Source organism: Branchiostoma floridae, chromosome 11 (genome assembly GCF_000003815.2).
Source record: "Branchiostoma floridae strain S238N-H82 chromosome 11, Bfl_VNyyK, whole genome shotgun sequence".
In the NCBI taxonomy this organism is placed as follows: domain Eukaryota; kingdom Metazoa; phylum Chordata; class Leptocardii; order Amphioxiformes; family Branchiostomatidae; genus Branchiostoma; species Branchiostoma floridae.
Genome location: NC_049989.1, coordinates 15100766 through 15115482, shown reverse-complemented (window position 1 = coordinate 15115482; position 14717 = coordinate 15100766). Strand labels below are relative to the sequence as shown.

Here is a 14717-nt window from a genome sequence, read left to right as displayed (position 1 = left end):
TGTAGATTTATAATGTTGTTGTGATGATTTTGTAATGTTTTTAAAGATTATATTTTAAGGCATTTTTATAAGACAGCTAATTTAAAAGGTTAAAGGTTAGGATCAGCTGGAGCCTCTGTTTGGTGTCTGCAGCTGCGCACTGCCTCTTCCCCCCTATCATGGCGGACTACGACTTCGATAACTACGACGGCGGCTATTCTCGTGGAAACTACGGCCGCCGTTCGGACAACAGAGGGTAGGTACACCCAGATAACACAAGTTTACAAACTCCTCTTTCTAGGGATGCCCTTGGTTGGGCTGTCCGGGGCAATCTGTGGCGAGAAATCGCCGGGAAAAACGGCGGTGTCGCCCGGTTATTTTGTCCCACGCGCACGTTGTTTGATGGAGTTTCTTTTTCCTTGCGCTGTTTGTTCATCGTTATAATAATTTGGGCGTGTGTAACTCGCGTGGGTAAGAAAATAAAATTACAATCAAAGATTAGACACAAACCGATGTCAAACACATAATAATGATAAATCTTTTGCCTGTACGACACATAAATTATTTTGAAACATTTCAATAGCACACGAAAAATTGTCTGTCGTTGTCTGTTGGATTTGCACTAAAAAACGATTCGGAAATGTTGAAGACATAATTTGTGAAGGAAATTATGCCGCTCGTGCTTTTAATTTAGTCGTAAAACCAAGACACAAGCCTTGATTTAAAAAATTAATTGTTGAAACTAAAAAAGAAATGCTAAATATGTGACTCTTTGGATCCAAGAAATTAATTGAGATATTTTTCTTTTCTTACAAGAACTCTACTCTATAACCAGACACCATGTTTCATGTCTTTGGAACGAATAAGATGGAAGATAGCGGATTATACATTTGTAGTATAGAAATCTGAAGCAGAAATCTATCCACAGATTTTTCATAACGAAAATTTATGGCACTTTTGGTTTAATAGGGCCTTTGAAAATGTTCTTTTTATTTGAATCAAAGCTATTTTGTCATTTCACTTTCAGTTTGCCTTAAAAGTTAAATTTTGACAGAGCTGTTGTTCTAATGTTAGGTTTGCCCAAGGAGGTTAGAAAAAGGAACTTTTTCAACCTCCTTGGTTTGCCATCACAATAATTCTGTCAAGACAGATATGCGACTTTTGCGTCAAATAAAGATGTCAGTTTCACACATTTTTTGGTCCCCATCTGGAATGTATTTCATTGATCACAATTACTAGTAATATATGGCAGTATAACACCCAGGTTCTCACCTGAATTTTTTTTACAGCATAGGGGGCATATTAGCGAGGTAAAGCCACTCTATAAGTCTAATTCTAAAGTGGCACAGACATGACTCATGTATTTTCTAGAGTTAACTACAATTCTCAGAAACTCTATTTCCTGCATTTTGATGGCCGAATTTTCTAAAGTAAATTTTTTACCTGTATGCCATGAAGTTTTTGGATTTCTTGATTCCCACAAATAGATATCAGAATTGTCTCGAGTTGGCGGCCATGACCAAAAGCAGATTTTGCAATGAATTGAATGCAGCCAAAATAATCGATTGAAGGCTACAAAGTTTTAATTTCCTACATGAACTATGACCCCACGTACCCAGAAGCATGATTCAGGCTGCTTTTGTGTTCATGACGACAATTCACAATACTGAATGATATCAAAAACTAACAAACGTTTCAAAACAACCCCAAGAGGTGGTTTAGGCCCAATCTACACACAGTTTTTACCGATATCTGTGGAGATGTCGGGAGGGATCTAGAACGTAGGGGGCCGGACACCCATGGCGATTGCAGTCATAAACATATAGCACGATTTTCCACATGGCGTTATATGCTAATGAGCCTTCCCAAAGTCGGGAAGCATCTACATGCGCGTGAAGCTGTCGGGAACCCCTGCTAAGCTATCGGTAAGGTATCGTAGTATTCGTACGAATGGTCCAGACCTTTCGGGAGAAATTTTCCCGATATCGTAATGGCGATATAGACAATGAAAAAAAGCTGATCGGCGAGAGGTTGTAGGCTCGCCGATATCGGGAAAAACTGTGTGTAGATCGTGCCTTAGAGAAATGCAGCTTAGGTCGAAGATATATCAAGGTTAGGTAGACGCTAATAAAATCTGTTTTGGAGCGTTCATGACAGGGCTCTAGCCAGCTCGACATTATTTTCCGTCAGCCAATTCCCATTGTCGCGAAAACACTATTCCAGGAGTTAGAGAGACTGAACTGAGACCTTGAAAAACGGGTTTTTAATGAGATTATCGTATGCGAAAGGGCACCAACACACATTATCAACAATCATAACAATAGCAAAACAAACAGTGTGTGGCTTTTACGACTGTGGACGGCGTCCCCAAGCAGCCTGTAGCTTCCACCAAGGAGCTTTTATCAGATTTTTGTCCGTCAAGGTTGACGGATTGGTTTCAAAATTTTTCCGTCAGACGCAGCAAATTTCCGTCAATTGACGGAAAAACGGACGCTGGCTAGAGCCCTGGTTCATGATGACAAATTAATCATGAAGTAGTGTATGAAAGGCCATGTGATTTGTTTTTGATATTGTAGACATTCGCTGGGAATCCCAAAACTAATTAGTAATTTGAGCATGCAAATAACCCTCCCCCCCCAAATGCCTTCATTATGAACTCTAAGGGCTCTGGAAGGTTGAACAAATGACAAACACAGAGTATTGAATACTAATCAATAGATTCTTCATTTTTGATTTTCACAGTCTCCTTCTTTGACGATAGAATTGACATTGACTTGACATTAGTATATGTTTCCCGATATACATTTTCTTTTTATCTCCAGCATGTATTTGCTCCTTTTACAGCTGCTTCGAACGATTCAAAACAGGCTTTTAGCTAGGCATGCGTCAACGCGTCATTTAGACGCACTGTCCTAACAAACATAAGAAATCGGACGCAATACTTTTAAGCAAGACGCACTACAGACGCCCGAATTTTTCCTCCCAGCCTCAGTCAGGGCAAACATATTGTAATAGACACAAAAAAATCTTGGCTGAATTCTACAAAATATGCACCTCAAAATGCAGGAAATAGCATTTCAGAGGGTTATGATTTAAAAATGGGACCCCCTACAATGGACCCCCCTACAATGCTCGCGCCTGCGAGCGTCGCAGATCACTCTGATTACTTTGGACGCCCTAAAATTAATTCCTAGCTAAAAGCCTGATTCAAAACATTGTTGAATTTCTTTTTTTTTTTGAAACGGACAAAAATTGATGTATGCACGGATGTCATCCATGTAATGAAATCAACATGGTCTAAGTTAGTAAAGCAATTTACTATTGCAGTGTACAAAATACTTTTCTGAGCTAGGTTGCACATTGTGCACATTGTGCAACCTGGGGCAAAAACTAGTTGCACAACTGAATTTAAAGTTGCACCACCTACAATTCACTAATTTCTAAAAAAAAAGGTGCAATACATACATGTTTGGCTGATATGAAACGGGGCTGCCTCGGTCCATTTATTTCTTCTATTAGTAAATCGAGAGCAAAATCGAGTTCTGACTCCTGAGACTCAAAATCTAAGTTGCACCCTGTGCAACCTGAGTTTAGAAGTAAGTTGCACCAAGCAAAAAGTGGTTGCAATGTGCAAGTGTGCAAGTGGGTGTTTTGCACGCTGTATTGTTCATTATTAATGTGACTGATTGATGTTTTTATATTAGATACGGTGGAGGCAGAGGGGGGGGAGGAGGCGGATACAGACAAGGCGGCGGGGGCGGGGGTTACGGGGGTGGTGGCCGTGGCGGGGGCGGTGGGGGCGGCCGCTCCAGTGGACCCAAACCCATCCCCACAGAGGCGCCGTACACGGCGTTCGTCGGCAACCTACCCTTCGAAACTGTTCAAGGAGACCTGGATCAAATCTTCAGAGGTTTAAAAGTAAGTTTGAAAAAAGTTATCATTATTTATATCCTCATTCCTGTAAGTGTTGCACAGTCCTGTCATTAATTATAAAAGCCAGAACATTGCCAGGCAAGATATCAAAATTGGAAATTCTCCTGCAGTGTTAGAAAAGCTGGCAGGGGGCCCAAAATCTAAGTAATTCTTTGATAGAACATGACCTAACCACATACCAAATTTCATGACAATCTATATATAGCTTCTTGAGTTATACTCAGTCTACTAAACAACATACATACATACATTGATACATGTATGTACAGACATACAAACATGCTACCAAAGCATAGCCATCTTGCTAATTGGGAAAGGCAATAAGTAGAATTTCCATTCTGTTTCTCAAGTATTCTGGAACGATCACTCAACATGAAACGAAGCTAAAAAATGAAATAAAAACATGACGTTTAAACTTTAAACCAAAACCAGGTTTGTTTACATTTTTTTGGAATTGTTGTCAAAAGTTGGAAAATTGAGTCGTGAATGTCAACGTAAATGAGAGACAAAGGGGTTTTCTTTACTTAAGTTTTAGACCACCCCTCCTCTTTGGAGTACAGTGGAATATCCCAGTTACAGTTACATGTTCGGAGAAAGTAAACTTTTTGATATGTTTCAAAATACACATTCTTTTTTGTTTTCCTGCATTCATGATGTGATTTTCATTGACACAGGTAAAAAGTGTCCGTTTAGTGCGGGACAGGGAAACGGACAAGTTCAAAGGTAAGATTCAGGTAGTTCTCACAAGTGAGTTTCAATCCAAAGACTTTTCTAATCCATAGCCAAGGTAGCACATGTTGTGTATATGAACATCATACCATTAAATTATTCATTAAAAGTCGTTCTTTAACCCTGAGTAAGAAATGTACAAATTGGACTGTGAAGGTTTGACATACAATATCTAATTCTAATCTTAAGTGTACTTAGATTTAACCCATTATGATAACAACATTATTAGTAACAAGATATTTTGATGGACTATACTACCGGTACCTTCAAAATGGGGGTGTTGACCTACATTTCTCCAAAGCCGGAAAACACAACTACATTGACCAAAATTGTTTTATTTGGGACCTTAACAACTACTCACATGCCAAAATTCAAACAAGTCCTTCCAAAGGATCATGAGTTATAATAACTGTTCCATCTACAATCATGAAAGAAAAGGGCATTTCAAAGAAGCCACTAAATTCCTCCCAAACTTCCCATGTTTACAGACAAAAAGAAAACTACCCTCCTCCTATCACAGAACCCACACATTATAGAAAAGGTGGGATCCTTTGTCTTCCACTGTCTCAGGAAAAGAAGTCAAACCCAACTAGTTACAGTTTAGAGTGAGCTTATTTTTTGTAGACCATAGTAGAAACATTCTATACTGTTATACACTGTTTGTCCCCATTTATGTTACCTGCAAGTTAACCCTAGGACAAGAATTTGAAAATAAACTATTATTCTGATGTGTGCGAACACACAAACGCAGCCAGAAACGATACCCCGTAGGAAGTCACTGACATCCTTCACGGTGGTAATAATGAAGTTATGCCTGGCGTCTCAAACCTTTCCTCCTTCATTATCCTCCTTATCTCCACCCTCCAGGCTTCTGCTATGTGGAATTTGAAGACGTGGAGTCCTTAAAAGAGGCCCTGACCTATGATGGAGCTGTAAGTATAGATGAACTGTTTTGTTATTAACACCTCATTTATGAAATTATGTGTCTTGTCTTACTATTGATTTCTATGTAAACATAGGCACCTAGTATTAGGCTACAACATGTAACTTAGTTTTGGGGATGACATTACTTCATCAGAGCAATTTTTGCCTGATTGGGAAGAAAAATATATTTTTTTCATTTCAGAGATGGTGATATTTTTATAGCTATTGCTGTTATAAGTGGGAAAACTGATTTTCGTTTGTTAGTAAAATTGTTACTGTTACTAGTGTTAGTAGATGAAAAGTGTATATTTGAGGTTAACAATATTTCTAACAATACTTACTCAGTACATCAGAAACTACTATCTTCCCACTGTTAGCACATAGCTGTACATGTGATGTATTAATTACTATATATAGACTGGTTGTCAATGTCTCTAGTGGGCTTGGCCAGGTCAGGTCAAAGGTCACCATGACTCACATCTGCCATCTTCCCACCAGTGTTGTCTGTACATAGACAGTGTTTGGTTTGGTTTCTGCTCAGGACTCAATATAATACTGTCCATCACAGGACGAAAATTTTCTTATTATGAACACCCTCCAGATTAATTTTGGACTTCCAGATTAATTTTGGACAAACCTTTATCATTTGAAAATCCATTGACCAAATGAATTAACATTTGCCAGTATGGTATATTTATACTATAGGTAACTAATATGTAGACTGCAATTAGATGTCTCCAGGAACAATGCAATTCCAGAATCCTGGCTCAGGTTTCCAGAATTCTTGATAATTCTGGGAACCTGAGCCAGAATTCTCCAGAATTCTCGAGAATTTGCTTTGTTCCTGGAGACATCTAATTGCAATCTACATATTAATTACCTTTTAATATATCATACTTGCAAATGTTAATTCATTTGATCAATCGGTTTTCAAATGATTAAGGTTTGTCCGGAATTAATCTTGAAGTCCAAAATTAATTAATTTAATCTGGAGGGTGTTTAAGACATTCTTGCAATTTTTAATTGTCTGATGTATTTGCAGCCAGTAGGTACCTTTTAATAGGTAAAATTGTGATGAAAATTGGTGAACACCAGAAACCTGGTATCTTCCTCCCCATTTTCTGCCACAAGAACTACATGTGTATTGGTTTATTTGGTGTGGATGTGCAGGGCAAATGACAAATAAGGTCAGGGACAAAAATGTCAGCCCAACCGTCCCAATATTTGAACTTAATGGCATGAAACTGATGAAAATTTTTTTTGTAAGCTTTAAGTAAGATCAACCAAAATCAACATCAGCTAGTATATTGCTAACAGACGCATTGACTTGTCCAATCCCAGCTCTTCGAAGACCGCAACCTGCGCGTAGATGTTGCGGAGTCCCGCCAGAAGGACAAAGATGGCGGCCGCGGCAGGGGAGGCCGTGGCGGCGGATTCGGCGGGGGCCGCGGGGCTGGTGGCCCCCCCAGGGGTGGTGGATATTCATTCGGCGGTGGCGGCGGCGGCGGCCAACCACAAAGATATGGCAGTGGTGACAGACGAGGTACGTGTATACAGGGCAGGAAATACTGTGCGTATACAGTATACACTTGAATTCACCCAGTTACAACAATTGTCTTCAATCAATGACTGTTTTGTAAAGGTGCAGTACATACCTCCCAAAATTTCTGTGTCTATCAGCACATCTTCGTCACGGGGAATGACCTAGTCTTAATTCTCGCTAGAGAACACGAGACTAGGTCAGGCTTGCGTGGATCATCTGCCCTGTCCCCCCGCGTCCTTGCGGAGAAGGGGTAGGTAGGACTTGGGCAGCTCCCAACCCTCATTCCGGTTCAGCTTCGCCCCCTCTAGCTGGATGTGGATGGCCTCTCACGAGAATTCAGACTAGGTCATTCCCCGGGACGAAGATGTGCTGGAAGACATCGAAAATTTAGGAGGTATGTACTGTACCTTTACAAAACGGTCATTGATTGAAGAAAATTGTTGTAACTGTATGCATACGTTAAATTCACCCCGATTGGACCTGCACTGCTAATTTTGACTGTGGGTCAAGATAGTTGTTTAGACACAACTCATAATATTGTCGGTAAAACCTGTCTTGTATCATTGTTCAAAATTCTTTTGAAAAGACTTTCAGTTCAAGCTCTGGATAAAGGCAGTCAAGTTTGTGATTAGGTTTTTGCTTGCATGTACGTTAGTCCATGTAGGAGTCCTGGTGGTTCAAAACCTACAGTCCTATGGCTGCATCTGGGGCAGTTACTGTTGTGTTGAGGCCACCTGAGTTAGCGCCAATAATGGTTCGCCACGGATTACTAGAGTCATCCGCGACCAACGTCTGGCCCTTGCTGGTCATGTGATGCGTCATGATGAGATGGCCGGAAGGGTTCTTCTCTGGCAGCCTGACGACAAGAGAAGACGCGGCCGACCATCCCTGACCCTTAAGAGAGTGATTGAGGAAGATTTTGGCCTCCAAGACGGAGACCTCCTGTCTGTCATGCGCGACAGAGTCGTATGGAAGAACTTCATAGTGTCACCGGATGGATGAACTGAACTGAATTGAGTTAGCGCCAAATGGCAGCCACTCCAAACCCTTGCAATTTATCCCCGCCTATTGTAAGCTTCTCGCAATTTGGCCGCTGTGAAGGAAGAGTAGCCAGCCCACCCAATACAAATACAAAAAAAAATCACAACAAATAAAACTGTTTTCAGTTCACAATGTTTTGTACACTCAAAATTTTGTCTTTACGTCTAACTCTAAATTTCTAGCTTAGGTTTTTGATTGTGTTGTGTTTTGACCCCCCTCCCGTAGATTACGGACGAGATGGGGGGAGAGGCGGTTACGACAACGACAGGGGCGGCGGGATGGACCGCGGGCAGAGGTACGGTGGTGGCGGCGGCGGCGGGAATTTCCGCGGTGGCCGTGGCGGCGGACGAGGCCCCGTAGACGATTTCAGAGAACCCACAGAAGGTGAATTTTGTGCTGTGACTTTTTTCCATCATTGGAGATAGAGCTATATTTCGTGACCGGAGAAAAGTTTTGTGGACATTTTGTCTGACCCTGAAAAATTAAAGACACAAACAAACATTCACAGAAAAAAGGATCCATTTTTTTTGTTTACGATTCAAATGAAACAGTTATAACAATTAAAAGTTATGTGGAATTTCAGCCAACCATTTCTTTAGCTATACAAAAGACTTGTGGTCAACATAATATGTACAGGTCATGAAGTATAGCTTTTCTGTAGACATGTGTTGTAGTTGTGTCAAAATGTATCTACAGATTATTTCTTATAGATAATAATTTTTTCCTTGCCATTCTGTTTGTAGAATTTCTTTTAATTGTACATTTTATGGCAGATTTTCATGTTTTGAATTCGAGATGAAAGAAAAAGTCAAACAGCAAAATATTTTGATAGTAGAAATGGGACTTTACAGTCTATGTGGATTCTATTTTGACACAACTGCCTCACTTCTCTTTAGGCCACACCAATTTTATTTGTTGTTTCTCGGATTTTTTCAGAAAAAAATTGGGTCGGTTGGTCGGTCGGAAAAAAAATTGAAAAATAAAAATTTCAAAAAGTCAGGTAGGAGAGATCGAAAGGGCTAATACTCATTGACAAGTTACACAACAGAAATAACAACAGGCTTAAGAAATAATAGTTTTCAGATTTTCTACATTGTACTTAAATTGAAATGCTTCCCAAATTGAGTTTTTTTTCTGGATTATTTACCTAAAAATAAAATTCATAGCATTGCTGTGCCAAGCAGCTTCATTAGGATTTGTGGCCATCAATTTGTAAATTTTTTTTTTTTTCAAATCGGAAAAATATGGGGTCGGGAAATCCGAGAAACAACAAATAAAATTGGCATGGCCTTAAGGTATTGTGTTGGGAAATTAGTCTTTTGTTACAGGTAGGCCAAAGCGGGTCTCTCACTAGACTGCGTCAAATTGTCATTTTGTTGTTTATGCAAATGTATCGTACATCAGTTTCACTGCAAGAGAAAACTGGCAGAAATTCACAATTTACTAGCACAACTTGACGCAGTCTGCTAAGATATCCACTAAGCTAAGGGAAGCTGAGGTCAAAACTGAAAGCTGTATATCTTTACTATTGTAGCATATAGCACAGAGACCTATTGTAAGATTCCCACAAAGATATCAACAGCGACAAAACTTGATTGGTGGTCTTTAACGGCTCTTTCGATTCTCCATGAAAGCCAGCCTTACCCCAGACCCCGTGCAGTCTTGACTAACCATCTAAAATGCCCTGAACTTTTATCCTTCCCAGAACTAAGGGAGCCAACCGAAGGTGGGTGTCAAGGATGACATCATTTGATTGACAGCGGGAGAGCCTGGGAAAGTAGAAGTTTACCAATATTTATTATCTAAAATCACCATTCTCTGATGACTTATGTCTGCCAATCATAGAATCTGTTTTAAGAAAGCACCCAGTCCAGAAGCACTCTTCCTTGTGACATGTGATTGATATGCCAGTGGTGTGTATTGTTTATGACACAGTAGAGATTAGGATTCCGGGCAATCGTGGATTGTCTAAGGACAGATTGGAATGGAGTCTTTTGTAGGACAGATTAGAAAATGGATCTCAGTCTTAGGACTATGGTTCTACTAAAATATGTACATTGTACTACAGTAGATAGTCTTAGGACAGATTCTAATTGCATTTAAATTATATGAAATAGACTTGTTTGTTCACATTCATGGCGGGACATTCATTCATGCAACGGTATACAGGGCTCGAAATACCACCTGCATATGCAGGTTAGTGCAGGCAAAATTGGAGCTGTGCAGGTATTTGTGATATCTACCTGCACCTAACCTGCACTGGTTCATGTACTGGGTTTTATACATGAATGTCCTATGATGTAGGTGTATATGGATTGTTATCAGCTGCATTGACTGTTACCACCTATGAAGTATAATTATATAAAAGAAAAAATAGCAATGGTTCCTGAACAATTTTAATATGATCCATACATGTGTATTTCCTAGATTCAGACTGGTGCAGGTCAAATTTGCCTGGTGCAAGTAATTTATAATGTTACCTGCACCAGTGCAGGTATGCAGAAAAAAAGTATAATTATGTGCACCAAACACGTTTTACCTGCACCACTCTGAATTCAGGAAGTATATGGATCATACATTCATGCAACGGTATACTACTACAGGGCTCGAAATACCTTTTTTTCTGCATACCTGCACTGGTGCAGGTACAAGGTAACAACGAAAATTATGTGCACCAAACACGTTTTACCTGCACCACTCTGAATTCAGGAAGTATATGGATCATACTAGAATTGTTCAGGAACCATTGCTATTTTTCTTTTATACTTTATTGATTATAGGTGGTAACAGCCAATGCAGCTAAGAACAATCCATATACACCTACATCATATGACATTTATGTATAAAACCCAGTGCACGGACCAGTGCAGGTTAGGTGCAGGTAGACACCAGAAATACCTACACAGCTCCAATTTTACCTGCACTAACCTGCATATGCAGGTGGTATTTCGAGCCTTGTAACTGTAAGAGAATGTCAGGTTGTCCAAGTCTAGGAGAGGTCCCAATCCCAACCTGTCCTAGGAGCGTCTCTGATGTCCTAGGGATGTCCTACATATATCTGTCCTAGGGCAATCCGCAGTTATCCTGAATTCCAATCTCTTCTGTGACATACATGATATTTCATATGGCCCCAGGTGTTTCTATATGGAGGTTGTAGACTGACAATTCAATGGATATTCAGATTCAGGAGTGGCTGTAGCGTCATTGTATAGCTATGCAAAAACAACATCATTTTTTGCAGCAGAACAAAACATGAAATTGCTAATTATACTTACCAATACAGATGGATTTGCAGATATTTTTGCAAAAAGTGGTCAAGGTTTTTCCAAAAATGTCTTTGAAGACAGAAATTCAAGTAGTGGAGGCCAGAGTTTCCAGTAAATTGACAATAATCCAGGGGTGCCTAAGCATTTGCACGAACCCTATGAAATTCGTACGAATATTATGTGATACACACGAATCACTATGCGAAAACGCACGAATATTATGAAATTCGCACGAATCACTATGCAAAAACGCACGAATATTATGAAATTCGCACGAATCACTATGTGACACACACGAACCTTATGTGATTTGCACGATCCTTATGCAAAAACGGCGGCCGGGAGGAGGCATGATTTTGAGCGTTTCTACCCGTGATATTTATATTTCAAGGCATGGAATGGACATTTGCCGTCGCAAAGATGTATTTGATAGCCTGTGAGCTACTGTTTTGCTTCATTTCGACGTGTTACATCGTATTTTCCGTCGCCGCCGATCGAAGCCGCCATCTTGAAAATCCCGCTCCGTCTGTCACGTGACCCCGGCAGTGGTTGCGCAATTTCGCATAAGGATCGTGCAAATCTCATAAGGTTCGTGTGAATCACATAGTGATTCGTGCGAATTTCATAATATTCGTGCGTTTTTGCATAGTGATTCGTGCGAATTTCATAATATTCGTGCGTTTTCGCATAGTGATTCGTGTGTATCACATAATATTCGTACGAATTTCATAGGGTTCGTGCAAATGCTTAGGCACCCCTGTAATCTGCGACAATTTATTAAGAAAACAGCATCTTGAATATTTGCTATCATATGATGATTGTTGAACTTTGCTGTTAGCGTAGTGGGAGCAAATGTTTTCCCTGTGTGCCAATTTTGAAGATGAGGGTATGAGTGAGATACATGTAGTAAAGCCTCTGAATGACAGACTTTGAAAGCCTGGACCTCTTGAACTTAAGCACCCAAGTCCCCATTGTACCGACTTGACGCCCAAAGAATGCTAGGGGTTAATGATGTAAGAATCCAGTTTATTCCTGTTCCTGGGTACCATCCGAAAAGTAGTTCGCTCCGGCGTTTATTGTACACTATATACACAGTGGTTGCATCTTGCTCTGATATTTATAATACCCAGGATACAGTTGCTTCTCTGCTGTTCCCTCTTGGAACCTTGACCATGTTAACGTCTGGAATCATCCAAATTTTGGACAAGGGAGCTGATTGGTCCCTACACATGAGCGAATTAAGGAATGGGTTCAAGTGTGCATTTGAACAGGCGTTCCAATGCCCTCCATCCGCTTGCATCAAACGAGCGCCCTAGAACCCATTCCTTAATTCGCTCATGAACTGACGTTGCCACCAAACGGTTCAAATGTGCAGTTCCCCAGACAGGTAGCAGAAGCAAACATAGGAGCGAATTACTACTCTGATGATACCCAGGCTATGTTCCTGTAGTACTGAACGCCTCTCACCGCATGTTCTTGCTTGTTACAGAGGAACGGGCAGCGCGGCCCAGACTGAAGCTAGCGCCTCGCACCGTGGGCAAACCCATCAACGCGGTGGCCAACCCCCAGTCGTCGATCTTCGGTGGTGCCAAGCCACGCGATGAGCGAGAGTACGAGGAACGCAGGGAGAAGGAGCGGTCACGTACAACTAGCGAGAGTAGCCAAAAGAGCGAGTCCTAAGCTCACTAGACCTCAACCCCCTTCTAGGGCTAGCTCTGGTCCTTGTAGAAAATGGCAGTGTACATGTAGATAGGGTTCTAGGCTGACAATACTAAATGTACTACATGCTGTCTTAGTAGCTTTGGATTGGATTTTGTATAAATTCCTCTGATTGGTTAGTGCTCTGTGTATGGAGCTTTCTGATTTGATGAGGCTCTGTCTGTAGAGCACACTCTGATTGGTTGAAGTTTTGTGTATGGAGCCTTCTGATTGGTTGAGGTTCTGTACAACCCTTAAATGGATTGATTGATAAAGATACAGAGGATAGCAAAGAAACTTGGGAGTTTTGTACACAAAGCGTAACAAATATAAGCAAATGGATGGTACGAGCTGTACTGTTCTTGAACCTTCCTCAATTTTGCCTTCAAACAGTCTCCAACTCAAGTACGTGCACCGTTGTGGTGCATAACGAATGCCTATCAACCTTTTTGTTGCTTGGACTCAAAATTTCCGGGTAGTCGAATTTGTGTGTTGTCATGTATCGTTATTCATTGCATATATTAGTAACTTGTACAGAACAAGGGCAGGTATACAAATGTGCTTGTATATTGCGGCCGTACGTACAACGGTACTTCCATGCAGTTCTAGTGAATATTTGGTGTAATGTGAGTAATGCCTGTCAGAGAGCAGAAGAAAAAAAAACAATGCTGTCTGACATACAGTATTTTAAGACATGTTGTCCAAACTATATAGTGCAAGAGTGTTCATTTTTTTTCCTTACTGTCAAAGGAAATTATCCTGATATGCTGAGGAAAAAAGTCTAATAAATGTGAGGCCATTTTAGTTAAAAGGTACAGTGTATATCACGAAGATTGGTGCCTTAGCACTGAAGGCACCGCTAGTGTTAGGAGACATAAAACTGCACAGCCGAGGGGGTTGACTGTGTTCTGTGTGAAGGAAGTCATTTTGTTTAACTTTACTTTAGGCATGACTGTGTGTACACGTGAGTACACTGGTCTCGAGTTCAATGCCACACCTACAGCATCTGAGTAGCAAGTGACTTGCAGACTCAATAAAATTTCCTTTTTTCGTTAAATCTCTGTCTAGTTCTTCACGACGTTAGCAGCAAATACTAGTATATTTGAATGAAAGTTCATCCGTGTTGGTTGAATCCATAGTTGTACAATTTGAGGTTTGTTCCAACAAATAAGAGACAAATTGAATTTTCAGTCAATCTCATCAACCTTCTTTGGATGTCTGATTCACCCTCCTACGCAGGGACATCCAACAGCGAAACCGCCTGTCTGGATGTACCCTGCTTTCTCAACCGTCACCCTTATTTCCTGTGGACGTCCCCCCCAAACCAGCTGTCAGCCAATCAGAGAATAGGCCTTCCAGTTTTCAAAAGGATAAGCTCATTAATATTTATAAGCAGAGAGCTCAGGAACTAAGGTTGCCAAGAAAGCAGGGCACATCCAGACAGGCAGTTTCGCTGTTGGATGTCCCTGCATAAGAGGATGGTCTGATTCGCTACACTTTCTGGAAACCAGCAGCATGATGACATCATGAGTGAATCAAAGGTGGCAGGAAGATGGAACCTACCACCTTCACTGTTCACTTCAGACAACATCACGCTTCTGGTT

At 40.7% G+C, this 14717-nt stretch overlaps 1 protein-coding gene across 2 annotated transcripts; it reads left to right on the top strand.

Moving 5' to 3' along the window:
- The first annotated feature begins 93 nt into the window (after positions 1 to 93).
- Positions 94 to 14170, top strand: LOC118425903 (eukaryotic translation initiation factor 4H-like). 2 transcript variants are annotated; one of them, XM_035835054.1, is made up of 8 exons: positions 96 to 235; positions 3684 to 3897; positions 4587 to 4635; positions 5509 to 5573; positions 6907 to 7108; positions 8375 to 8533; positions 9855 to 9875; positions 12905 to 14170. In XM_035835054.1, exons 1-8 carry the CDS (start codon positions 159 to 161, stop codon positions 13093 to 13095), a joined length of 978 nt encoding a protein of 325 aa, XP_035690947.1. In that variant the 5' UTR covers positions 96 to 158; the 3' UTR covers positions 13096 to 14170. The 2 variants fall into 2 exon arrangements, with proteins under 2 accessions (XP_035690948.1, XP_035690947.1); XM_035835055.1 differs by lacking the exon at positions 9855 to 9875 and having other exon boundaries at positions 94 to 235.
- The last annotated feature ends 547 nt before the right edge of the window (positions 14171 to 14717 follow it).

Excerpts from the sequence above, each read along its gene's own strand:
- LOC118425903 (XM_035835054.1), top strand. The coding sequence starts at position 159 with ATGGCGGACTACGACTTCGATAACTACGACGGCGGCTATTCTCGTGGA. Across the intron at positions 236-3,683 it reads CGCCGTTCGGACAACAGAGG|ATACGGTGGAGGCAGAGGGG; the intron begins GTAGGTACACCC and ends TTTTTATATTAG. Across the intron at positions 4,636-5,508 it reads GGAAACGGACAAGTTCAAAG|GCTTCTGCTATGTGGAATTT; the intron begins GTAAGATTCAGG and ends TCCACCCTCCAG.